Source organism: Cibotium barometz, chromosome 52 (genome assembly GCF_041138505.1).
Source record: "Cibotium barometz isolate CiBa-2024 chromosome 52, ASM4113850v1, whole genome shotgun sequence".
Classification (NCBI taxonomy): domain Eukaryota; kingdom Viridiplantae; phylum Streptophyta; class Polypodiopsida; order Cyatheales; family Cibotiaceae; genus Cibotium; species Cibotium barometz.
In genome coordinates, this window is record NC_141097.1 from 34280506 (window position 1) to 34307641 (window position 27136).

At 46.9% G+C, this 27136-nt stretch overlaps 1 protein-coding gene across 6 annotated transcripts in view; it reads right to left on the reverse strand.

Annotated features, from left to right (window-relative positions):
- LOC147609091 (uncharacterized) overlaps positions 1-27136 on the reverse strand; it is a 220507-nt gene that overhangs the window by 44050 nt on the left and 149321 nt on the right. For all 6 annotated transcript variants that reach the window (XM_086788806.1, XM_086788804.1, XM_086788802.1 and 3 more), the window contains one exon: positions 2029-2122. In XM_086788806.1, the coding sequence (XP_086644932.1) occupies positions 2029-2122 (94 nt within the window). The remainder of the gene's footprint in view (positions 1-2028; positions 2123-27136) is intronic.

The following is a 27136-nucleotide window of genomic DNA, read 5'->3' on the forward strand; positions in this document are numbered from 1 at the left end:
TATGCTTGACCGCCTACACTGATAGTGACTGGGCACGAGTCCTGCCCTCCATGTGCAAGAGCTACTCCAACCAGGCGCTAGAGTAAGCGTACTCTAGGTTCCATCTGTCAAAGTGCAGGTATCTCTAGGAGGGGAGGAGGGGTACTGACATTGAGAAATGAAGAAATATGAAGAGGAGCACCTCCAAGCTTGAGGACACCAACTCCTCGTGATTCTTGTGGTGGCCAGACCGCCAATGGCCAAAAATGACTGAGCATGGGCGAAAAATGAGTGAGCATGTCAGTAATCCGAAGGTCGTGCAGATGGTGGGAGAGCTTGGGGGGGGGGGGGGGGGGAGGTGCTGGGGGTTGTTGGCTTCAGCTCACTCTCTGTTGGTGAACAATGATTCCCCATATTGGTTGAGATCACCCTACATTCTGGGATGAGGTATTTAGTTCCGGCTTCCGGCTGTGATTTTGTATGGTCTATTCATACTTAATATTAGGAGTCTACTTTTTAAAAACGTACCAATTAGGTCTAAGTCTTGATATAGACTCCATATCAATCCATGAAAGAGGGGTCCGTACAACTCTACAGCCTGTGCAATCTCGATGATAAATAACAGCAGGTACATTCAGAGCACGTGGGTGTGTAGAAGAGCCAGCATCATAAGCATTTGCAGGTTAAAGTGCACGCTGAACGCTTATGCTGCAGGTTCACGAGTGCAACAAAGTACTAGTGAAGGAAGTATAAGTGTCAGGTATTGCAAGGAAAGGCTATGTGCCGATTCTGAATTTCAGAAAAACTTCACTTGACGGGAACCCTGTTGAGTATCTACACGACATGCTATTTCCTTTGGCTTTTGTAATGCTCAGTGAGATAAGCTTCGTATGCCCTTTGTTTTATAAGATAAAGAGGCCTTTGGGCTTTTTTACTTTAAAAAAATAAACTAGTGTCTTGTTTAAATATGCGCTACAAAAACACTTTTTCTTAAAAAAATGTGCCCCTAAATCTGCATGCATCTGGTGCCCTGCTTTCAACACCATATGCTCCCTTAAGTACAATGTGTATAACGTATGCTATTTATTGTGTACCTCATCTCAGCCTTCCTCAACCCTGCAAGAACTTCTTTCTATATCAAATCTCCAGATGTATGCCCCATGTTGGTAGAGATTGGATGCCCAGTCCAAGCTTTATTTTCACAGTACACAACACAGTCTTCCCGCTTCTGTCAGCAGTTACCAGAGCTTGGAGCACAATGAGACCTTTCTTCAGGCAAAGGCTTCCAAGATCAGAGGAAGAGAAAGACATACAACCCGTCATGTGGAATGATCTTATTAGAGATGATCTTGGTTTTCCCCTGGGTGCTTCTGATTACATGGAGTGGTGTGGCCAGGCTAGGAAAGATGCATATCGACAGTTGGATCTTGGAAGATTCTTAAAAGTCTTCCTGTGGATCAATGAGAGGCCTCCACTCAGCATCTCAGAGACAGTCACACGAGGATTGAGCAGATTGATGCAGCTATCCCTGATGAGTGGCTTACTGGCACACTCCATGATGAATATCAACCCAGATGGCTGGATGATTTCTCCACAATAGGGGTACCACTACATGTACTACCCATGCTAGACCAGGATCAAGAGGGCGATTGTATTTTACACTATCCTAGCAAGATGGGATTGATCAAATGCGTTACTCAAGAGCTTATTCAAGACAGAGCCATCGGTCTTGTGAGAGTAGTGGGTCACTCATGGAAGCATTGGGCTCCCCGAGAGTCTGACTCAACAACCTTGGTGCCTTTTGTCTGTATGGTGGATGCCCCATCAAATTAATTTTTTTACGGGGATCCTTGTGATTGGGAGTGGATTCATGTAGCCAAATATCCTGTAGTGTGAGTTCTGAATTTCATCAGGTGCTTGCACCCTCTATATTGACTTATCAAAGATTTCTAAAAACAACACCAAATTGCACTTGGTGGTAGTATGGATGTTCCCCATGCAAATTTAAAATAAGGAGCCATAAAACCATGAAGAAAAAACCTAGCTTACCGTAATCCACATTGAAAAGGTCACGACACAGAAGTTGAAAGAATTCTTTGGTTACACCTCCTTCGTCAACACCCTCCTCTCCTTCAAACACTACCTAGCAATTGTGAATGCGACTGCATTACTTTAATAGAATGGTCTATCATTTTTGCCTTTGTGGTAAAAAAAGATATACTGAAAGCACCAATCTACCAACAAGAAGTAAATAAAAGAAATAGGGACCAAGTAAAATGTAACTAAGAACAAAAACTCAATTTAAGAGATGCCTTTAGCTCTTACGCATGGCCGTTTTCAAGAGTGCATGATCGCTACTTGCAAGTGCATGCCTGCGCTACACGTACTAGCTACCCACAAGGACAGGGCTTAACCTTAAGACTGCACACTAGGGACCCAATCAGGAATTTCCCCCAGATCCAGTCTTGGATTTCAATAATCTTGCCAGATTGAGTACAAGGCTGGATGGGTAATACTCCATGCCTTTAAATAGGTTTTCCCGTTACTAGAATTAGCATCTATTCTAGCTTAGGTTACAAAATGAAAATCTTATTTTCAACAAAGAGCCACCTCTTTTATGGTAGCGAACTGAAAAATTCTACTTGATTTCTAAAAAGTAATTTTCTCCTTTTTCTCTTTAGTTATTCCACATACGGACTTCTGGATTTTTCTAGGGCATTCGAATCTAAGCTTTCTAATCTTGATTAACAAGGAAAGTGTCATGAATTTGAGATTCTGATATTTTCAAAAAGTGAGAAAAACTAGATATCCATACTTCTTTCTAACGATCAAGCATTAAATTACCTGGACTCATAGATCCGTTGTTCACTGACGGTCTTTGTTTTAAGTTCTTTAATTTGAATCTGTAAGTGGTTCAAGGATTCTAGCCATCTTGTAATGGTCGTATGATTATGAAGGATAATCTTCACTTATTAGCACTTAGGACATTCTCAATTAGCTAAGGTGTTAAAACACTGAATGGTCAATTATAAGGATTATTATATGAGAGAAGGGATATGAAGAGGTGTGTAGGTTAAGACCCTTCATATTCGGTTTGACGGGTAACTAAGCAAGTCCAAGACCAAGCCATTGAAATCAATCCATGTTGTAATGCTTGTTCATCTCTAGTTGTGACGCAAGCTTGTGATTCAATATGTTACGATAATTATTCAATATATTGCTTAATTTCTGAATTGGTATCAGAGCAATTCAATATCTCGAGGGACGTAGAAGAGAAATTAAAGATAGCAATGGTGGTTTATGGGAGTCACGTGAAATTTCCACTCTAGTTCCCTCTGGTGGGTGAAGCCTACTTAGTTGGGGTGAGAATGCTGTGGTGGTCGGGATCCTGGTGGGTGTGGCCGACGAGCACGACATAAGATAACTGCTCTATCAATGGTGACTCCTTGGGAACGTGGTCAGTGCCCTAATGGCCCAATGGAGGAGGTATCATCAGGTGTGTGGGCTGGGTTGTTGGTGCTTGTGCCGAAGAAATCTGGCAGGGTCCTCTGTCTAGGTACATCATGCCATCGCCAGATCAGAGCCATTATTGCTCGGCATCGGAGGCGCCTACCTCGCTTCTATGACCTCTCCATTCTAGACAGCCCCATGGCGGAGATACTTGATCTAAGGAGGGGGCAACACTTCAACTGATTAGCATACATGGATCTACCTGATATACATTTTTCAGTATTTTCCAGTATTTTCTACTCAGTATCATCTCGGAGTCTTATAGTTCTGTTCTTATAACTGTAGGACAATCAGTTTATTGTACTTTTTAGTCTCATTTAGTTGTTCTCTTTGATGAGACACCAACTTCAGATGTACTCTCAGTTTTGGTCTCATAGGCCATTATGGCCTCTTAGAGACGTTAATATATCATTTCATTTCATTTCTCTCGTACTTCGAGACAGTTGGTCGGCACATACTATTGTACCTCTATTCAAGAGTGGTGACCCCATGATACCAGGGAACTACAGGACCATCATGATTGGCCATTGCTTGGCCAAGATATTCGGATCTATTTTGGATCGAGAGCTGAGTAGATGGGCTAAGATTTATGGACTCAGAGCACCTGGGCAGCAGGTTTCAGATGAGGTTTCACGACTTTGGATCACATATTTACCCTCAGGGCTCACATTGAGGAGGGACGAGCACGGGGGAAGAGGATATATTGCTACTTTGTGGACTTCCGCAAAGCCTTTGACACGGTGCCACGTGCCAGACTCATGAGGAGATTGCATGACATTGGTGTTCCCGAGGAGATGCAGTGGGGCATTTATGCATTATATGACGCAGTGCTAGGCAGAGAACGGACTCCCGGAAGCATGTCAGATACAGTGACTAGCACCATTGGATGCCCATTGTCACCCACCCTTTTTGGACTTTACATTGATGAGATATCCGACTACATTGACAGGATGGGGCAGCAGGGGGCCAGTCTGGCAGGCGTTTGGATACCCATACTGCTGTATGCCGATGACATTGTACTTATTGCAGGGTTTGCAACTGCATTTGGATGCTTTGCAATCGTTTTGTGCAGATAGGGACCTCACACTGAACCTTGGGAAGACTAAGATTATAGTCTTCAATACCGCACAGGCCTGGGTGACTAGATCCGACCATCAGTTCACTTTCGGAGGTGAATCAATGGAGTACACCAGATCATGTGTGTACCTAGGAGTCCCATTCAGCGGACCACAGTTCTCTATGAAGCAGGCAACAGAGGCTAGATTGGCACGTGGATATGCAGCCCTAGGGGCACTAGAGAGACAATGTGCCTACATTCAGTTTCAAGAGCCACGCACCAAACTCTGGTTGTTTGACACATTGGTCACACCTACACTCTTATATGGCTCACCCATATGGGGACCCAGCCTCTACCACACGAGGAGGGAGCCACTTGTTGACTAGGTCGGCTCGGACCAGAGAGAGATTTCTATGATGGATGGCAGGTACTAGAGAAACCACTGGTGACTATGATCACACGCATGATTCGGAGCAGACCATCGGTACCTCATGAGATTGTCAGAGGAAATGGGAGCTGCACAGTGGTTACCGAAGCCCTGTTCCAATCAGTGACATTTTTGCAGAGGATATGGGAGCTCCCCAGACAGAGATACCCACACCTAGCACTTATCTCTTCCAAGTAGTTAGCAGAGCAGACGGCGATACACAATGTTGGTACACCCAGATGTGTACCTGGTTGAGATTACATGGCATGACGATTGATGCACTCCCTCCATTGGATTACAGCCTGGAGTGCCCCTTCTTGGACCTTAGTCACTCTGCGCAGAATAGGGTGATCAGGATGGACATCGTGAGGCTAGATGCAGAAAGGACATGGTCCAGCCCCCCCTACCACTAGGCATGAAGATGGCCCACTATCAGGACCATTTTCTACATCTCTCCCCAGATGGCTTTGTGACACGGTCTACATACATGGACACCCATCTCTCACATGGCATTCGCAGTGCCATTGGACAGATCACAACAGCTGAGGGTAGAGACTGGTAGATACGAGAGGATGAAGCCAAAAGACCGCATTTGTCATCTGTCACCAAGAAGTGGAGTCAGAGGAGAACTACATATGCCGATGTATTGTGTACTATGAGATACAAGGGAGATACTGGTGTCTCTTCCGAGAGGGTTTTCGACCATTACGACATGTGATGGAGTTTGAGAATCAAAGGTGTTTGGGGCTTTTCTTATTGGAGCTTAGACACCATCGAGAGGCTCTCCTACGAGCCAGGATAGCACACCAGGATCCACTCCACCAGCGAGCCATGACACATTGTTTCAGGGCCAGGACCACCCAGGTAGATACGACCAGGACCTCCACTACCCCCTCGGCGAGCCAGACGTCCCACAGACGTCTTCAGGAGGAGTCACCCTTAACAGAGCCATAGCACTTTGTCAAGGGAGACGCCCACGCTTACCAGGACATCGTCCACGGCCGCTTAATCACCGGTGGATTAGAGCCATCATCACCCGCCACAGGAGACGACTGCCCCACCACTTTAGTTTCTCTATCTTACACCACCCCATGAGAGAGTACTGAGATGAGCAGATTACACCAGTCTTATGCTAGTTGTAGATATTATACACTTTTGTTGTACCTCAGTAGGAGTATTTTCCTTTCATAGCTATTAAGAGTTTTTTTAGTCCTTTTTGTCTTACTTTTGATGAGACACCATCAGCTGTGTACTATGTTTTGGTCTCATAGGCCACTTTAGCCTTTCGTAGACGTTAATATATCTTTCTTCCTTTCTTTCTTTCTCTCTCTTTCTCTCTAGCGGTTTGGGGCCTATGGGACACAGACCAAGCCACTGACAAAGATACACATGGCACTATGGAACTGTAATGGTTCACTATGGGTGCAGCCTGGACGACTGGAGCATGTTATGGTGGGGAGAGACATCATACTTCTGACAGAGACACATCAGAGCCTAGAGAGAGGGCTACCTCGAGTAGAGTCAGCATAAAGGAAGACCACACGCCAGGGTACCTCGAGAGGGTCGAGGGGGAGTAGCAGTTCTATTTAGACGGGAGCTACACGGGAGACTGAGAGTGGTAGCACATGATCCAAAGGCCAGATACATGTGGATCAGCTTACAGCCCTCACAGGACAGGGTTATATACATAGCCTTATGTTACTTTCCTCCATCAGGATCCTCCTATGTCATTACAGAGGACATGCCACATGAGGAGGAGACAGGAGCCTCGCCATACACTTGTCTGTCAGAGGAGATTATGCATTATTCTACACTAGGGGAAGTATTTCTTACGGGTGACTTCAATGCCCACACGCAGAGCAGACAGTGTGAGGTGTATGACTATGATGACATGGAGATCCTCCACCCTGTGGATCCAGAGAAGATAGGGGCTAGTTGGGCATCAGAGGACACTGGACCAGACAGAGGACATTATGGGGACCACTTACTAGAGTTGGGAGCCAGGCATCGTCTCGTTATTTATAACGGGATGCTACAGTGGCCGAGATCAGGAGGGCTGACATGCTTCCCACATGGGGGTCATACACGGACCGGAGGCACGGTGGTAGACTACATTATGGGGTCTTTGGAGGCATCACAGCTTGTCACCTCATTCTCCATCTCACCTCGTCCTATTGGGGCATATCATACATACTTGGCATTTTCACTAGCCGGATCACCAGTATCACCAGCCCCCCACATACCGACGCCACACACTACCATCTACTTCACACATGACATGGCAAACATATACATTGGCAGAGTAGAGGATGGGCTCCTACTCATGGATCCCCTAGCACCTATGGATACCATTACAGCCCAGCTGGCATCACTCCTACACACGGCTGCATTACAGAGCTTCCCACATCGTGTCCACTCAGGAGAGCTTGCGAGATCTGGGACTATGCCCCAGAACAGATGGTATTATGACGAGTGCAGAGCCCTATACTCACGGCTCCGCATACAGAGAGCCTTGGGAGCCATCACAGAGCAAGAGTCGAGGAGAGAGATGAGGAGACTTACTCGCTGCAAAAGGCAGGCCTTCGCAGAGATACAGGAGCTGGGATGCTTATTTGGCTAGGAGGCTTTCTTATTAGTGTACAGGTTTGCATGGTCATGATCCTTTAGAGGATCTTTTGTGGGGGTTTTTTTGGGGCCATAGGTTCTGTGTGAGCCATGTGGCTGATGTACATTTTTTACATATAATATAAAACACCATTTCACGAAAAAAAAAAAAAAGAGATCTTCCATTTCTTCATGAGTAGAGATAGCCCTATCTCATGGCGGCACTTCAGAGAGCCCCGGACACCGACACCCATTGCACACCCACAGACATGGCACACATACGCAGAGGACCTATACCACGCCCCATATCAGGCACCTATACCTCAGCCCACAGGAGCCTCGACCTACCACAGTGTCACGTAGGCTGTAATGCCTATGACCGACGGCAGACCGGATGGCCATGTCCCGGGCTCTGTGGGAGAGGACGCCCATGCGGAGTCATGGGCGGCCAGGCTAGTGTGGACGGCAGGCCACACACTATATAGCCTGGGGGATGAGGGGCAATCCTCATTCTTCCTCTATGGCTGGGTGGTGAGCCAGAGGCCGTCCCCTCTTGTGGTAACGCCCGTAGCGGCGTTACGGATATCTAACACTGGTATCAGAGCGTGGTTCGATGGGGTCGTCAGAGTCCGCGCGTGACCGGGGGACCGGAGCCCACCCGATGGTTTTCAACCATTCATCTCCTCATCCTTATCTCCAATGGAGTGTGTGGAGGGAGGCGGCCAGAAGAATGGAAGGGAAGAACTCTCTCTCTCTCTCTCTCCCCCTCACACACAGCAAGCAAAAACGCAGGTACGCATCTCGTTTTTTTTTCTTTCTGCGTTGAATTTGTTAAAAGAAAGAAGTCGCCTTTCTCTCGACTGTGTGTGGGGGTGGGGGGCGAAAACCAGTAGCTGAAATGCTAAACGTCGTAGCTGAAATGCTAAACGAATTCTGCGTGGAGGGGTGAAGACAACCCCACGAAAGAAAGCTGAAACGCAGATGTGGGGCGAAGCACCCATTTGCGCTATTTTTATGCGCCGTTTGTACGGGCGAAAACCAGCACGAACTTTGCGTGAGCGCCGTCTGAGGGGGGCCATGCGGCCAGCCAAGCGGCCAACCCAGAGGGCGGCCAGGCCAACCAGCGGCGTCATGAGGAGCATTGGCCTCTTGGGCTCTTGGGAATAGGTGGCCGCGCTGTGGAGACGCCGTGTCTTGTCGCTGATGGAGGGCGTCGGTGTTGTCCATGTTGGACATGATGATACGACGGCTAGGCGGCCGGCTAGGCGGCCAGGCCATCCAGCCTTAGGCGGCCAGGCCAGCCAGCCAGCCAGGCGGCGGCGGCGGCGGGCCAGGCGGCGGCCAGCCAAATGGCGGCAACGACCACCAAGACCGGCAGCCAACAAAACGCTAGCCACCAGCGCTGCAGGCAACCAGCGACAGGAGAAAAAAAAGAAAAGAAAAAAAAAGGGTTAAAAAACCATTTATTTTTTTAAATATATTTTTATTATTCATTTTTATGAAATAAAAAATGAGAAAATTTCAAACGAATCCTCTCTCGGATGGGGAGGAAAGATCATCCCCGCAAGAAATAATTCCGGCAAGACACAGCCTCTCGATCATTTTTATTTTTGTTATGAAGACTCTGGGAGCGTAGCCTCGCCAGATTTCAATTTACACTTTTGCGAACGTCGTCTTGCTAGAGTTAAAGTTTTTGTTCGGACAAATTTGTGTTTGTTTTGTAGTGACAAACAAATGTGTTCTTCTGTAGACACACCTTCTCTCAGTGTCACCACTCAGGTCTAGTCCGGAGTGACTTGGTCCTAGTTCGAAGTGAATTGAGGGTAGCACATGTGGTGATCACACATTTGGTTCAGAGAGACTAAATTTAAGCTGAGCATAGACTTAGTATTGACCATCAAAGTCACGTAGTTTGGCTATAGTGTAAATCTAAAACCGCGGTGTGTTTTACTTGGGCTAAGAGGACCGGTAGTGGCGTCAGTTGTGCCCAAATTAGACGAAGTGCTTATCACGAGAAATCAAGGTAAGCCTAATTGAGCCGTAGTGCTCATAACCCTTCACAATCTTTTAACAGATGCTAGAAGATTGTGATAAACTTTGGCAAATGAGAACCATGTACAAGCGTAGTCTTGATGTGGTTATGCCTTGTGTCCAAACAAGTTGCTTACTGTTTGTAGCAACAAGAGAGCCTTGGCCCGTAGAGGCAAGCTGGCCCTTGTTGGTAGTAACAAAATAGTGTCACTACTTGGGCCTAGAGAGTAGTGACTAGTTTGATTTAGTCACGTAGATTGCCTTGTAAAAGTAATCCCTAAGGTGTGTATTACTTGGGATAAAGGGGCTAGCAGTGCTGCTAGCAGTACTCAATTGAATGGTTTATCTAGGAGTACTAATCTGAGGGATTAGCATACGCCTAGATAATAATAGCAGATTTAGGATTGATTTGTAGAAATCAAAGGTAAATCTGAAGGGGTATAGTCTTGAGATGTAATGCTCAATGCCCTTATAGAAGTTGATCGACGAAGAGAACTGTTCTTAAACTTACTAGCATGGTTTTCTCTTCTTTTTATTGCCATGCGTCGACATCCCACTGCTCGAGAGTTTGTGGTGATCTTTCGAGGGGGGAAAGAGCCTTTTTATATGTCACATCAATTGGTTTGGTGGTAATTTGATGGTATGGGACATCAAATTCTCACGGAATCGATTGTAGTCTTGGTGGAATGGGACGCCAAGGCTTGTGCATGTAACTTGACTCTTTGGCAGGTCTGTATGTACACTTGTCTGTAGTGATAAAGTGTGCAAGATAAAATTTGAACTTTGAAAATTACCAAATATCGCCATAAGTTGGGATAAAACCCAGTTATAGAGTTCGGAGAAGCTCTAGGTAGCAAGACCATGATGGTGTACTAGTGCTAACAGAGTGATTTAGTTCCGGAGTGATCTAAATCTAGAGGTTAGCGTAAGACTAGTTTGGTTGGACAGTTTCATGCATGGGGGACGCCCTATAGCATTTTGCAAGCGTAGTCTTGCCTATGTTCAACATAAGTGTGCGATTGTGAGCACATTTTAGTTGCTACCATATGAATTTGGGAAATATATTACTTTCCTACATAAGCAATTGTAATATTGCATGACAGGCTATTTTGCTTACAAGTTCATGTGCGTGTAAACCCTATAAGTCGTATGACCCCTGGGGAATGAGTGGAGCATTTCTAGGATTTAATAAGGTTTTACATGGCAATAGTGAGTAGTATCTCACTCCAGACGAGCCTGGTTGTTGTTAGTATCGGATCCGACATATGTAGTGTACATAAACTCGGGCTGAGTTAGGATAGGAGGCTAAGCCGGAGAGCTTAGTGGTAAATCCTACTGTATCTGGTGAGTTTTGACTTAACCGGAGTGTTAAGAAGTAAACTCAAAGTCTGGGGCTGAACTGGAGTGTTCGGAGGCAGACATATCTTTTGTTAAATCGGAGAATTTAGCAAAAGATGAGCTTGGGGTGAACCATGGTACCCAGGAAAAAAGCTCTTCACACTAAAATAGTGCACAATAATTTTAGGGTGATAAAAATCCATCGCAGGAATGTTTTACAACTTTCCATAGATGATAGATGAAGACCATGTACTTTACGGAGTTAAAGTACATAGGTGGTGACTTCGGCGCCACATTTTTTGTAGGAAGTCACCAGTGGTGTGATTAGGTCAGCCGAGACTCCACAAGACCTATGCACTAGTTTTTAAGTTGACCTCTATGATAAGGACGTCCAAAAATTCGTGTTGTAATACCAGAAATTGTACTGCAATGTGCAATGGAGGGGTCAATTTGTGTAGTCACTTCTTAGCAGCAAGTGACTTAAGCATCTTGTTATAGATGGTTGTATATCGTACTCCCACTCGGGGGAGGTACGCCATTGGGTACGGAGTTACTCACAGACTAGTATGGAGCTACTAGTGTGATGATAGTGGGTACGTAGTTACTCACTACTAATACATAACTGCTAATAAAATTAAGATCCTCAAGTGAAAGATACTCTAGATCAACATTTCAAATTACCGAACCACAATCCATGAGTATCGAGGTACTCATAAATATGTTGACGTTGCTCAAATCGAGGGACCGATTTGTTCAATGGTATGGAATAAGCAAGGAGAGTGGAGTAACTTAAAAGTTACACATCACTAGTCCTAGTGAGTTGTCGAGGTCATCCGTAGTTTGATGATACCCTCTACCTATCAGACAACATTCAATTTTGCAAGCCGCCCTGGTATTTAATCCGTAGTGATTATGAGTTTGGTGTGAGATATGGTTATGAAGTTCTTACAAGAGTACTCGTTTATTTGCTTGTCATTGGTTATAGCTTGGTAGAGATTGCCACCTGTGATGGGTAGGTAGCTTTGCCGCTATAATGAGGAGGCAGCAAATAATGTTCTCATAGTTATACTTCATACCAACACCAAACAGGGATAGGATGAAATTCCTAAGTTCATCATCACGAAGTACTGTGATGTTTGCATTTATATTGAATGTATGATGTAATGAGACATTGGGCTTGTGTAATTACCATCAATTATCTAGCAACCTATGGCTTCGCAGCAAGCTCAGTCATTCTCTGTGGATTGATAATGTGGTTATTAGTAGTTTGGAATTTTTCTTGATAGATGGTACAACCCACCCAAATGATTCATAAGTGTGTAACCGCTTATGAAGGGTAATAATATGCAACAATGAAGCACTTTGTTACAAGTGTGAAACCACTGATCTGTTGCAAAGCAGTTTATCAATAGTACCACCATATGTACGTAGACACTATACCACATCTTCGTTGCAAGATGTTTAAAAGTTTCTTGGAAGGACTCAAGAATATAACATATGATATTAAACACGGTCTAGATTTGTTCTTGGACCTATGACACTAGCGCGTAGTCCGCTTGAGAGTAGAGTTTTTGAGGACAAAAACCTTTCTTGAGGAAAAGGAGGGATATCCTCAAATATCACATAAACTCGAATAGTTGTGTGAGTCCAGACAATACTTGAAGGGATGTGTCTGGTAATAGCAACAAAGAGTTGTAAGTGATTGGATGTAACTCCAGACACCCGTAGTGGTGCAAGAATCTTTATCAAACATCTCCACATACTATATGTTCTGCCCGCAGATATAGTATGGCATAAGAGATGATGCAAAATCAAGGCATGAAATTTGCCTTGGGGTTTTGGTTGAAATACCAAATCACGGCTTGCGTGAGTACTACTAGACATTTGCTTACCAATGACTTCCCCAGTTAATGGCACGTCGGATTGCCCGTAGCGGCGGTCGAGCTCGACCGAACACGTGGGAGAAATATGCTAATTACTCCATTGACGACGGGTACTTACTTTACAAGTGTAGAGTATATGTACCAACTATTGGTGACTTTCGGGCCAAAATTCTTAAAGAAAGTCATGATAGTCCAAGTGCGGGTTATCCTGGGATTCAGAAGACCTATGCACTAGTAAAAAGACAGTTTTATTGGCCTGGTTTGTTTACGAACGTCCAGACTTATGTGCTGAAATGCAGTAAGTGCCAGGTCAATAAACATGAACGTCTTAAGGTTGGAGGACTACTCCATCCGTTGGAGATTCCTCAAGGGAAATGGGAAAGTATTTCTATGGATTTCATTACCGGTTTACCCAAGACGAGTCGAGGGAATGACTCGGTGTGGGTGGTAGTGGACAGGTTAACTAAAATGGCAAAGTTTATTGCCACGAAGAAAACTGTAAAAACGCCAGAGTTGGCAAAACTCTTTATTGAACATCTCTACAAGCTATATGGCTTGCCCGCAAATATAGTGTCCAATAGAGATAGAAAGTTCAACAGTCATTTTTGGAGTAAAATCTTCAAAAAGCTGGATACTACTCTGAGTATGAGTACGGCAGATCATCCGGAGTCTGATGGTCAAACTGAAAGAGTTAACCAAATTCTAGAGGATATGTTGCGTTCTTATTGTAGTAAGAAGCAATCTAATTGGGAAGAGTACTTGCCCTTATTGGAGTTTGCCTATAACAGCTCCAAAGACTCAGCGACTGGATTTACACCATTCATGTTAATGTATGGATTCCAGCCGAGATCTCCGATCGCTGTAGGCCTAGAAAAGGAGAAGATTCAATCTGTCAAGGATTTCCTTGAAGATATGAATGATATGCTCAGAGCCGCACGAGAGAGCATTCGTAGCGCTCAAGATCGTGCTAAAACTTATGCGGATAAAGGACGAAGAAAGGTGACCTTTGCAGAAGGTGACTTTGTATTCCTCAAGGTTCCTGCGTAGTTAGAAACCATGAAAACGGAAAAGTGTAATAAACTTTCTCCGAGATACTGTGGTCCTTTTAAAATCCTTAAGAAGATCGGGGACGTAGCATATAAACTTGAGTTACCGGAGAGTTCTCAAGTCCATCCTGTCTTCCATGTCAGTAAACTGAAAAAATCAGTTCACGGGTTAGAGAACGCAGTTTCTCCAGAGATTTTGGTGGACTTGATAGAGCCACCAAAGATACCACATGAACCTGAAAAGATTCTACAGTATCGTGACAGACAAACCCGACATAAAGTGTACCAGGAGGTACTTGTTAAATGGACAGATAGGGATGAGGAGGTAGCTACCTGGGAACGCCGTAGTGTAATTTCCAAAAGGTTTCCCCAGTTTGTTTTCGAGGACAAAAAACTCTTCTTAAGGGGGGGGTAATGTCACGTAGGCTGTAACGCCTGTGACCGACGGCAGACCGGATGGCCATATCCGGGGTTCAATGGGAGAGGATGCCCATGCGGAGTCATGGGCGGCCAGGCTAGTGTGGACGGCAGGCCACACACTTTATAGCCTGGGGGATGAGGGGCAATCCTCATTCTTCCTCTATGGCTGGGTGGTGAGCCAGAGGCCGTCCCCTCTTGTGGTAACGCCCGTAGCGGCGTTACGGATATCTAACACACAGCTAGCTTCTTTACCCACTCGATGGTAAAGGAAGCTATCCACCGCCTACAGCATGGACGGGCCGCCGACCATATGGGCCTACAGGGTGAGCATCTCATATATGCAGTAGATTCTTTGGCTCCGTTTCTTGCACACCTGTTTAACAGGGCACTAGCAGAGGGTTTGCCTGCGGAGTGGACGATGCACACCATTGTGCCGATCCACAAAACAAAGGATACGCTCGGTCCGAGCAACTACAGGACGGTTATGGTTGGCCACGTGTTGGCCAAACTCTATGGTGCTGTGTTGGAGCAAGAGCTTAGCTTAGATGCTGAGCGAGCAGCTTTACGCTCACCAGGGCAGGAGGCTTCAGGAGAGCTTTCTCTACCACCACTGACCATGTATTCACTTTGAGATGTATATTGATCAAGCCAGAGTGAAGAAGAGAAAGCTCTATTGCTACTTTGTGGATTTCCACAAGGCATTTGACACAATACCAGGAGAGTGGCTCTTTCAGCGCCTGCAATCTCTTGGCATACCAACAGATACGACATGGGGCATCTATGCATTATATGAGCAGGTTTTTGGGTGAGTCAGATGCCCAGGAGGTATGTCCGAGACTATTGCTAGCACCATTGGTGTGAAGCAACGATGCCCACTTTCCCCCACGCTTTTTGGGTTATACATTGATGAGGTGGCTGACTTCATTACACAGGGAGGCGGAGATGGAGTTGATCTAGCAGCAGGTACCTCAGTACATATTATGCTTTATGCTGATGATATTGTATTAGTGTCTGAGTCTCCAGGAGGTCTATAGCATCATCTACATGCACTCCATGATTTCTGCACACAGAGGGGTCTTACTGTGAACCTTGAGCAACATAAAGAGAAGACATCTTCATGGGTGGAGGTGATCACAAAGACACAAAAGAAGATGCACGAGGCAGAAAAATGGATCGAGGTCGCCAAGAAAGGGAAAGGTAAAGAATCGCCACCCATCCCCACTCCCACCATCATCAACATGACCCTTGAAGAGGAGCAAAGGAGGAAGACCCGGGCCTTACATGTACGAGTGTCCGGTCTAAAAGACCGTGATGATGCGGAAGGGGAAACCAGGGAGCTCCTCTCTATGATGGGCATTGAAGCCACGCACACAAAGGCATGGAGAGTGGGAAAGAAGAGAGAAGGTAGTGGCGAATCTTCTAAGGAGAGAGGACTTATCATTCGTTTCCCCTCCATGGAAGTGAAGAAAGACTTCTTGAAGAGACGTCCTACACTCAAGAAAACAGGAATATTTCTTGGAGATGACCTCACACTCTCGCAACTTGCCCACATGAAAGAAGTTATGCCCGAGATAAGGGCAGCCCGAGAGAAAGGGAAAGTGGCCTTCTATAGAGATGGTAGAGTGGTGATTATGGAGAGGCGCTCTTCATGACGGCGCGAGACCTATGGGACTACACTCAAAGTTGCTACTTGGAATTGTAATGGATCTCTACGCCTTGATGTAGGGGCTTTTGAGGATAGTTTCACTGGGAGGGACATCTTCTTCTACTGTGAGACGCATCGGGCTCCTGGACAGTCCACATGTTAGTGGATACCGATGGGAGACAGCTTGTAGACAGGAGACTCGTTCAGAGCATAGAGGACGGGGCTCAGGAGGAGTGGCAGTATTGTTTAGAGAGGAGCTACAGCCACTAATACATATAGTCCGCAAAGATGCGCAGGCTACGTACATGTGGGTTAGACTGAGGGCAGAGACGGCCAGATATCTCTACATTGCTATATGCTATTTTGCTCCTAGTACATCAGTGTATGCATCACCTAGCGGGCAGTCTCCCTTTTCTATTTTGGATGATGACATTTGGGAGTTCTCCAGGGATGGTGACATCATTCTCCTGGGGGACTTCAATGCCAGGACCGCCCATAACCAGACAGTATTTTATGATACCTCAGAGGAGATATTGAGGGAGCGTGATGTTAGGGATATGGACCTATCTAGACTCTCACAGGATGAGGAACATACCGTGTATGGGCGGTATTTGATAGACATGGGGACTGCACATGGATTGGCCATCCTGAATGGCCTACAGAGATTCCCAACATCGGGCGGTTTCACTAGCTTTCCACATCGGCATGGTGCTAGTACAATGGACTATGTTATGGCTCAGCCCAGTCTCATTCCCTCTTTTCAGGATTTTATGGTAGGCACTAGGAGACTAACACCGTGTACACGGATAAGATATACAGACGCTTATGTGCCGAGGAGCCGGGACGGCCATTAGATGAGCTCACTCAGATATTGATAGAGACGCTTCATGCTGCAGCATTAGCGGCATATACCCATAGTCAGCCTACACGGAGACGATCTGGGAACATGCCCCAAAAGTTAAAACAGCTGGTATGATGAGGAGTGCAGAGAGATGAGGATCAGATTACAGAGAGAGGTGCTCATGGGTGTTACCACTCACAGACAGTCACGGATTACCTTCCGGCACCTAGTGCGACGGAAGAAGAGGGCTTATCTTGCTCAGTTAGAGAGGGATTTGTATCAGTTATTTATGAGTCAGGACTCAGGCGAGGCATGGAGGCTATTCCATGAGCATTCACCATCACCAGCCATTACCTCCACAGAGATTTGGGGTGAGTATGCAACATCCCTCTACACAGCACCACGACAGCCGCCCCTGCCACACCCATCGGAGCCATGCCCAGAGACATGTGCTTTCTTTACTGCTTAGATGGTAAGGAAAGCTATTGACAGGATGAGGACTGAGAGAGCATATGATCATGATGGTTTGGTAGCAGAACACTTTATTCATGCCAGAGATTTGCTTGCAGAGCTTATTGCTATGATGTTTAACAGAGCCATGTGTGAGGGTTTTCCTCAGATTTTGTAGAGAAATGGGACGAAACTGGATGCGCTGCTGAAGTGACGACGTGCTGAAGTGACGTGAACCCGCACTGTTGCCCCCGCCTGCCCTCTGTTGCCTCCGCCTGATTCTTTGCTGATCCCGCCTGCCTCTGCTGCCTTCACCTGCCCAACTGCCTTCACCTGCCCAACTTCGCCTGCCCAACTTCTGCCCTTCGCTAGCTTTTCAGTCCCCACCTGCCCTTCAGCTCCCCCCGCTAGCCCCTCTGCTGCCCCCCGCCTGCCTTCGCCTGCCCCCGCCAGCCCCCCTTTTGCTGCCCCGCCTGCCCTTCAGCTGCCCCCGTCAGCCCCTCTGCTGCCCCCCGCCTGCCTTCGCCTGCCCCCTTTTGCTGCCCCCGCCAGCTCCCCTTTTGCTGCCCCGCCTCCCCCTTTGCTGCCCGCCCCCTGCCTTCTTCAGTCCCCGCCTGCCCCTCTGCTGCCCCCGCCTGCCCTTGCTTCCCCAGCTACTCCCCGCCTTTGCCCCCCTTCCTATGCTCCCGTTTTCCCAGCAGCTATTTTATCTGGATTCAAGTCGGCCGCCCACTTTTCTTGATTGGTCTTATGGCTTTTTCTACCACAGCCAATCTCTCATCACCCCCACTGGGCGGGAGAATCATCAATTTTTCACAAGACGAGCTCACCTCTCTTCAACACGACATTGACCTTGAGGTCCAGACTACCCTTGTTGCGAGAGTTTATGGTTCCTGCTTTTACTTGGATTAGCAAAGGATGCACTGCTATATATTTGGGATGCCAAGTTGGGATTGATATTTCTCCTGCACAGCAGTTTGCTCCGGTACTTATGAGTATCCGGAAGAAGCTCCTCCATTGGAGCTCCAAGAGATTAGATTTAGCCTCCAAAGCTTTGGTGGCTAATCAGGTTTTGCTTGCCTCAGCTTGGTTTATTGCCTCTTGTTGGTGCTTCTCTTGTGCGTGCATTGGCCAATTGCAAAGATTGATCCACAATTTTCTCTGGTCGGGCTTGGATGGCACCTCAGACACTCGTGCCAGGGTAGCTTGGCTCACAGTTATTCAGCCCAAAAGAGAGGGGGACTTGAATATTATCAATCCGGATGTTCAGTGCAGGGCGTTGCTTTGCAAGCTTGTGGCCAGAGGTTTCCTACCAGGCACTGAGCCTTGGAAGGATTTTTTCTTGTCTCAGATTTCCAGATGTACACCCAGGGTCAAGAGAGACTGGATGCCCAACACACGTTTTTTTTTTCAGAGAGGCTGATATTAGGGCACCATCTTCCCCTCTTATTGCAACCATTGTTAGAGCATGGAGAAGCATGAGATATTTTTTGCGACAAAGGCTTCCTAGGTCTTTGGACGAGGCTGACCGACAACCTATTATGTGGAACGAGTTCATTAAGGATGAGGCTGGTCGGCCACTTGGTGCATCTCGTTATATGCAATGGTCAGGATGGGAGAGATGCGCATACACAGTTCTTGCTTGGAAGACCTTTAACAGTCTTCCAGAGGATCGGAGAGTTACATCCACTCAGCATCTTAGGGGCTCTTGCATTCGTATTGATCAGATTGATGCAGCTATTCCGCATAAGTGGCTTTCTGGGACCTTTCACGGAGACTATCATCCGAGTTGGCTGGGAGTTTTTTCAAGGATAGGCATACCTCTACAGGTCATTGCTCTACCAGGCCAGGAGGATATAGATTTCCTCATTTATTCTATCATGCCTGGTGAGAGATTGAGGAGATGTAGTATGGAAGAGATTATACTGAATTCTAGGCTTAGTCCAGTGAGGATTGTTGGTCGCTCGGGGAAGCACTGGTTCATTCACCCTCCTCCTCAGATAGTGACTTATGGCTCTTGGTGTTTGTGGTTATATGGTGGCAGTCCTATCAGATATCTTCAGTGGGATCCAGGAGAGTGGGAGTGGATTGATGCCTTCGATCCTTTGAAAAGCCTTCCTTTTTTCAGTTTCACTGTTCGTTGCCAGGCTTCTCCTCACTCGACAGATGCATAGGATCCCTAATCTCAGGCCTCATTGGGAGAGCTATGATATTTCTCCAGTGATACAGCACAGATATTGGCATAGACTTTGGCACTCATACAGAAGGAAACAGATCTCTCATTTCTTTTGGTTATTCTTACATGGTGGTCTCCCCACCAATCACTGGAGATCAATTTTCGGTGTAGCACCTTCCTGTCCTAGATGTGCGGCAGATTCCGAGTCCGTACAACATTGTCTATGGGGATGCAGCATTGCACAGCAGATTTGGGGTCCTGTAGCTCAACTTATGGGCAAATTGAGTGGCCGAGCCATGCATGTGACTTGGCTCTCCCAGTCCGGTCTGAAACTTTTTTATGAGGTGTGGTACAGATTCTGTTTTTTTCATTCGTAGAGGTATTGCCCAGCATGGTTTATTGCAGGATGTTCCTCACTCTGATTATACACCCCCTAGACAGAGGATTGACACCATTTGGGAGATTATTGCTAGTGTTACAGCATGGCAGATCTGGAGAGCTAGATGCACGGAGGCTATTGAGGGTGTCCAGATTTTTGGGTGTCAGTGCATTAGTACTATATGGGGTGATATCATCCACACTCTTATGGCTACTTGGGCTCGCATTCAGGGGCCCTGTCGTTCTGCGCAGGCGAAGCGTGTGATATTTATGCGGGAATGGGACCATGGTATCTTCTTTTCCTCTAGTACCACAGGTCTTACATGGCATCATGATGCTCCTTAGTGGTTGAAATCACCTTACATATTGGGGTGATTCTATTCTCTTCCGGCTTAGAGCTGTGATTATTGTATGTTTTTCTCACACTTAATAGAAGTCTCTTTCTGAAAAAAAATAAAATAAAATCATGTAGTGGGGACACGTATACTCTTGCAAACACTTTGTATGTACCTAGAATTCGCAAGAATCTTATTTTTGTCTCAGCACTTGCAAAAGCTAGTCTCAAAATCCTTTTTTTTTTATCATTGTTGCTCCATTTATGACAAAACAAATTCTGATGTGCTTATGCTATCTAGTACATTGCGCAATGGCCTTTACAGGATCGGCATGTATGACAGGAGTAGTGATTCTTGTGATGATGTTATGGTTGCTTCCACATCACAGGTTATGTGTGACACTGAGCTATGGCATGCACGGTTTGGTCAACTTAATTTCCCTTCTCTTATTCGTTTACAGCGTCAGTCTATGATTCATCAATTGCCACCTATGCAACTCCCACACAAGCATGTATGTGAGGGATGTATATTGGGAAAGATGCATTGTCAGTCCTACCCAAAGGATCGCACTGTGCGAGCTACTTAGCCATTATAGCTCGTACATAGTGATTTAATTGGCCCCATGAGGGCATCATCTTTTGCAAGACATCTGTACTTTATGACTTTTATTGATGATTACACTCGGTTTTATCGGGTGTGTGGTTTGAAAGCTAAATCACATGCATTTTCAACTCTCCATCAGTTTCTCCCTGTGGCTTAAAATGCTTGCAGCCATAAAAGCTCACGACATTGCGTACAGATTGAGGGGGGGAATATTTGTCACATGAGTTTACAGCTTTCATGCAGTCACGTGGTATTTCTCATCAGTGTACTACTCCTTATACACCACAGTAGAATGGTGTGGCTGAGCGTCGTAATCGTACACTTAAGGAAATGGCGAAATGGATGCTTAAAAGCAAGGATTTGCAATCCAGATTTTGGCTTGAAGCAGGCATGTGCGCCAACTATGTGTTGAACCGATCTCCCATCAAAGCATTGAATTGGTTGCACATACTCGTTGGAATGTGCATCAATTGATGTCGAAACACCTTTTCTGAATGGTGATTTGCAAGAAGAGGTTTATGTCTCACAGCGTCCTAACTTTGTTCAGAAAGGTGCACAGCAAAAAGTATGTAGATTGCGTAAAGCACTTTATGGCCTTAAACAAACTCCTCGTGCTTGGTATCAAAAGATACATGCATACTTGCTCTCTCATATACCCCTAATGAGAGTTCTTCCTATGTTTGCAAAACAAGCGGATGATTTCATAATCCTGAACCTTTATGTGCATGATTTGCTAGTGATGGCCCTGATGAGGGGCAAATTTCAGCTTTCATAGCAGAATTACAGCATGCATTCGATGTTCCAGACATGGGGCTTTTGCATTAATATTTGGGTATCCAGTTTATGCCAATTGAGTGGGCATCATGCTACCTCAGAGAAGATACATTGAGCAGCTCTTAGAAAGGTTCCAAATGATAGATTGCAAACCTGTCTTGATCCCTATGGAACCAAGCTTAATGCTATCACTTGAGGACTCTTCTGAGCCATTCGATGTTGCCATTGATCAGCAGGCTGTGGGATGCCTTATTTATCTATGCACACTACCCGTCTTGATATTTAGTATGTCGTGTCACAGTTGAGCAAATTTATGCATTGCGGCACTAGGCAATGGCAAGTAGTGAAGCGTGTCTTTCGTTACCTTAAAGGCACTCAGGACTCTCTGCATTGTTTTATAGCAATGCGTCTTCTTTATGCTTTACCGCCTACACTGATAGTAACTAGGTAGGATGCTATGACACTAGGATGTCAACCAGTGGTAATTGTTTCCTTCTTGGAAGTTCATGCATTTCATGGCTCAGCAAGAAGCAACCGACAATGGCCACTTCTAGTTGTGAGGCTAAGTACAGGACAGCATTCACAACTATTGTGGAGTGCGTATGGCTCCACCGTCTATTGGCAAATCTTGGTATTAGATAGCCGTCTTCTACGACCATTTTCACTGACAGCCTAAGTGCATTAGCAATGGCGCAGAATCCGGTTGTTCATGCATTGAGGTGCATTATCATTATGTCAGCGAGACCCTCCATGCAGAAGAAGTAGTGTTGACTTACGTGCCTACATAGGCCAATGTAGCAGATGGGTTTACCAAGTCTCTTTCGGGAAATGTTTGAAGCTTTCTGCAAAGCTTTAAACTTATTACCTCTACGAGTCTACGAGGGTAGTCTGTTACATCCTGTACACGTTCACACCATTCACTTTAGGGGGGTTTCTTAGCCTTTGGCCTCCGGGAAGTTCTGGTGTGAACAGTCTTACACACGGGCACTTTTTACCATGTGCTAGCAAGGGGTTTTTCCCCGTGTCAACACACTCAATGTGTTGGACCCATCAAACACTCTCTTCCTTTATACCAATTGGTTGTCTCATCAAAGATGACATCTCTACTTATGATGACCTGCTTTGTTATTGGGTTGTTACACTTTTCCACATCTTAGGAAGAAATACCAATACCTTCCTCTTCTCCCGACGACAGGTGTTGCTATCTGAGAGTGATGGAATCTCCCCCCACCATCGTCTTCAGTTTCTGCTTGGATGGCTAGGATTCCACCCCTTCATATCTCCATAGCCTCTCTAGAGTCTGTGCCTCATGCCATATCATTTCCTAGCCTTCGGGGAGACCCTATTTCGCAGAGAGTTGGGTACTCTAGCCTCGTAGGCCAATGTTTCATCTGTCTGACAGATGAGACACCTCGCTAGAGCTTGTCCTTGTCGGCAGTCCAGGAGGATGCCTCCAATGGTTTCGCCACCCCCGTCCTCAGTTCAAATCTTGCTTTGGGGGGTGGGAGGGATACACGCCCCCGAATACCAGAGCACTAGGATCCGACTTCGGTTCAGCTTGATGCAGGAGAGTGGCAAACCACTAGCCCGAGGCAAAACCAGCAGCTGACTTCTAGAGCGGAGCGGTGTCGCCAGGAGTGCAGGACACAGGAGGATACGGTTGTGTTAGAGAGCCGTTATTACGAGCATTTATCTCAGCAACCCCCCATCGATGTGCCCTCCCCCCCAATTTGGAGACTGTTACCTTGTCGCGTTTACCCTCCAGGCTCTCTAAACAGTCAAAGCATTCGTCGGCCCGACCTCGCAACCTCCACCTCCCCCACCCTCGTAGTTGAACCCTTCCCCCCCTACCCCCCTTCTTAGCCCTTGCCCATCCCCCATCCTCCCCCTCCCCCCCTTCACCGGCGTCTGCTCCAACTCTCCCCCCTACACTCCCTCTACTCCGACTGTACCGGAACCCCCACCTCCCCTCTCCTCCCGCCTCTCAACAGCATTCCCGCTGCCCTCAGAGGCAACTTGTCAGCTTAGTCCGCCATTTGATCCATCGTCTTACGGAGCAGATAAATGACCATCGTTGCCTCTCTAGTGCGAGCTCTCCCTCCAGAGCCGATAAGCAGCCCCCGAGGGTGTTGGGCAACCAGTTGACTACAGTATCTTCTGATGCCTTCCCATCGAAGGAGTCGGTATGTTTGAGGAGATGGTGGCTCCCATTCATATATAGGTGGTGTTATATCACTCCAAACCGTCCACCCCAAAGAGTGGCGCCATGATCTTCTCCTTTCCACTAACTCCAGCATTGGGGACACATTGGAGCATGGAGTCGATGTTCGCTACTATTCAGGGGTAGGCCATAAAGCTCTCATACCATTTGCATGACTTGTGTATCACTGATGTGCGGCTCAGATGGAGTTGGGTGGCTAGGGCCACAGACATCAGGAAGGGGAGATGGTGTCCTCCAGCCTCAGCCTAGAGGTGTTGCTTTGTGTGTTTCTTCATGTTTCAATGACAATACCCCTTCCCCCCTCCTACAAATGCATGCACTGTTACACGTGGAGTACAGAGTATGCATACTCCAGGGCTTGAACACATTAGGTCCACATGGAGGATTCGTGGCCATCTGGCACAGCTTCGCCCCAGAAACAATAGTGGCTACTCTTTGAGTGGAGGGCAGTTCTAACAATTCCGCTTCCCACAAATTTTAGTTATATATGCGGATTGTCTCATGGATCATCTAGGGTTTGGGGGGCCCACAGTGCTTTCAGAGCTTTGTCCTTAGAGAGGAGCCCCACAGAGAAGTAGTTGGTGGACCCATTGACATTCTCTTCATTCAGAAGCACCATCTTTCAGAGCGAAGTACCTGCTGCTGCAAGAAGATCGTGTAGGGCAGGAGTCACACCTTCTAGTCCCCTTGTTTTGGCCCCTCTGGGACATAGGGTGGAGTATGCATTTTTGTTAGTGAGCAACTATTGCCGGTAGTGTTTGACTCAGGCACCATCGTCACTCAATGAGTTCAAAGGGTGACCATAAGGATTGGAGAGAACTATGTGGGCTTCCTAAATGTATATGCACCAAATGCTCTAGCAAGCAGCAGCACCTTCTGGAGTACAGTTCGTCAATCCCTGCCATAGGCAGAATTCTCGTGTATCGGTGGTGATTTTAACATGCTAGAGTCAGCAAAGGATAGCCTCAGATGTGGCATGGCTAAAGTTTTGGTATAGAGTACTCTGCTTGGGAGGAGCTGATTTTGGTTCTCAGGGGATAGGACCCTTGGTATCTTCTAGAGTTTGGAAGCAGCCTCAGGAGTCTTCTATTGGGTGCAAGGTCACTAGGGATTTCTTTGAGGTTGCAAGCCCACACAAGCGAAGAGATGGTATCCGTAGGTTGCCAGACTAGGATGCATGCATTAATACCCCCCCCCCCCCCACCCCGCCCCCCCCCCCCCCCCCCCCCCCCCCCCCCCCCCCTTGGTATCTTCTAGAGTATGGAAGCAGCCTCAGGAGTCTTCTATTGGGTGCAAGGTCACTAGGGATTTCTTTGAGGTTGCAAGCCCACACAAGCGAAGAGATGGTATCCGTAGGTTGCCAGACTAGGATGCATGCATTAATACCCCCCCCGCCCCCCCCACCCCCCCCCCCCCCATGTAAGAGCCATCGCCACCCACAGATCTCTTCAGCTCTCTTCTCATGGGTGCCCCCATATCCTCATAGGCGTAGTTGCAAACAAACGCGTATGCAGGCTGAAGCAAAGTGCAAACGTTCGAAGCAAACACGTTTGTTATACATGTTTCATACTTGCCACTTTTCAATTTAAAAAAATGGGTTTTTTCCTCAGCTTATAAGGTGAAAAACATCACAAAAAGGAGGATTTGACATGATGGAGGTGACTTTGGAAATGGTCAACAAGGAGAAAGATGATAAGAGGTTGATTACCTTACACGAAACTCAAGAGATTGTGGAAGATATGGGTATAGAGAATAACCGTGTAGGATGCGTTGTTCGCCAAGGTCAACATGGTAATCAGCATGATTGCGAGGCAAATGAGGATGAGCAGGATGCTTCATTGTCATCTGGCTCTGATGCGGAGGAGGGAAACGAGGATTACGAATGACGAATGAAGCCTTACTCTTATGAATTTATCTCAACCCTCTAGACTCTAGTTTTGAGTGCCCACTGTCTAGCATCTCTTATGATTTATCTTCTCTATGATTGTCTCGTGTAGCATTTCATCCCAAATTCCCACTTCCAAGCGTTAAAGACTTTCAACTTTGCGTTTGAATTTCGATCATCTATGAAAGTCTCAATATTGAAAGTTGTGATATGTGACTCTTTGGCCTCTACGGTGTGTACACTTTCAATTTTTGAAGTATAGGTCTTTAACATTTGTAATTGTCATGACTCGCTTTTGATATTCATCTGACTCACTGTAGTATGAACCTTTTATGTATGAAACTTCACCAAGGATTGAATCATACTTTTTGCGACGTATCATACTTAGTGACGACTGGCCGTATGTACGTATGTTTGCAACTATGCTCACAGGTGTTGTATGTGCGTCAAGAGGTTTGGCCGCAAGATCGCCTCATCCGAGTCCGGATGCGGTCATACTGTCCTCGCAGGGTGTGGATCAACTCCTGCCAAATCCCCCGAACAATCTCTGCTAATGGCTCCAGTCTCCCCTCAAAGGCCCTGAAACACCGGGCCCTCCAGGTGAACCAAATGGTGAGGCTGCTGAGGAGCTCCCATCGTAGATCCCTCTCCTGTGTCCAGCTGGCGGACGAGAAATCCGGTGAAGGAACCAGGCGAGGCTGGCCCCTAATGAATCTGATGGCCTGGCTGTCCTGCTCCGTCTCATAGCCCATAGCAGGCCCTGACGAAGTCGACCAAGAAGCGGCACCCCACGTATACATACCCTCTGGAGAGAGGGGGGCCAGAATGCGCAGCATCCGCAGCCAAATCTGCTGTGCCTGAGGGCAGTCCCATAGGCAATGTCTCTGAGTCTCCACAGGGTGGCCGCATCGGACGCAGGCCGCCAGAAGACCGCTGTAGACAAGCCAGGTGCCAACTGCAGAGCCCCTGTGGGCGACTAGCCACTGGAAAGTCGAGATCCTGCGTGCCTGTCGACTAGCCCAGAGCCTGGTCCAAAAATCCTCCAGGAACTCCTGTGAGAGTCCCTGTAGCCGCCAATGCCCCGATGCAACTCGAGAGACTATCCTCTGCGCCGTCAAAATCTGCCGCCCCAACCGAACAGTATACTGGAAAAAGGTGATCTCTCTGGCCTCCAGGGATGCATAAGGATCATGCCACTCGTATTCGCCAGGGTCCCACTAGAGCCGGGCCAAGGGGCGCGCTCTGCATATGCCCATATGCGCCAATCGAAGTCCACATCTGCAGGGTCTGGGTCAATGAGCCACCACCGAGAAGCGGCGGCCACTACCCGTATCCTCTGAAAGATGCATTCTGCAACCAAAGGCGACTCCACCTCCACTCTTTGCAGTCTGCCCTCATCCTGGATCTCATAGTAGAGGCATCTGTCATCCTCAGTGCAAGCTCTGACAGCAATCAGGATCTCCAACTGTGTAAAGGCTCCCATCCACCGTGGGGCCACTGGCTCGAGAGGCGTGAACCACTCCTCTGTGAGTG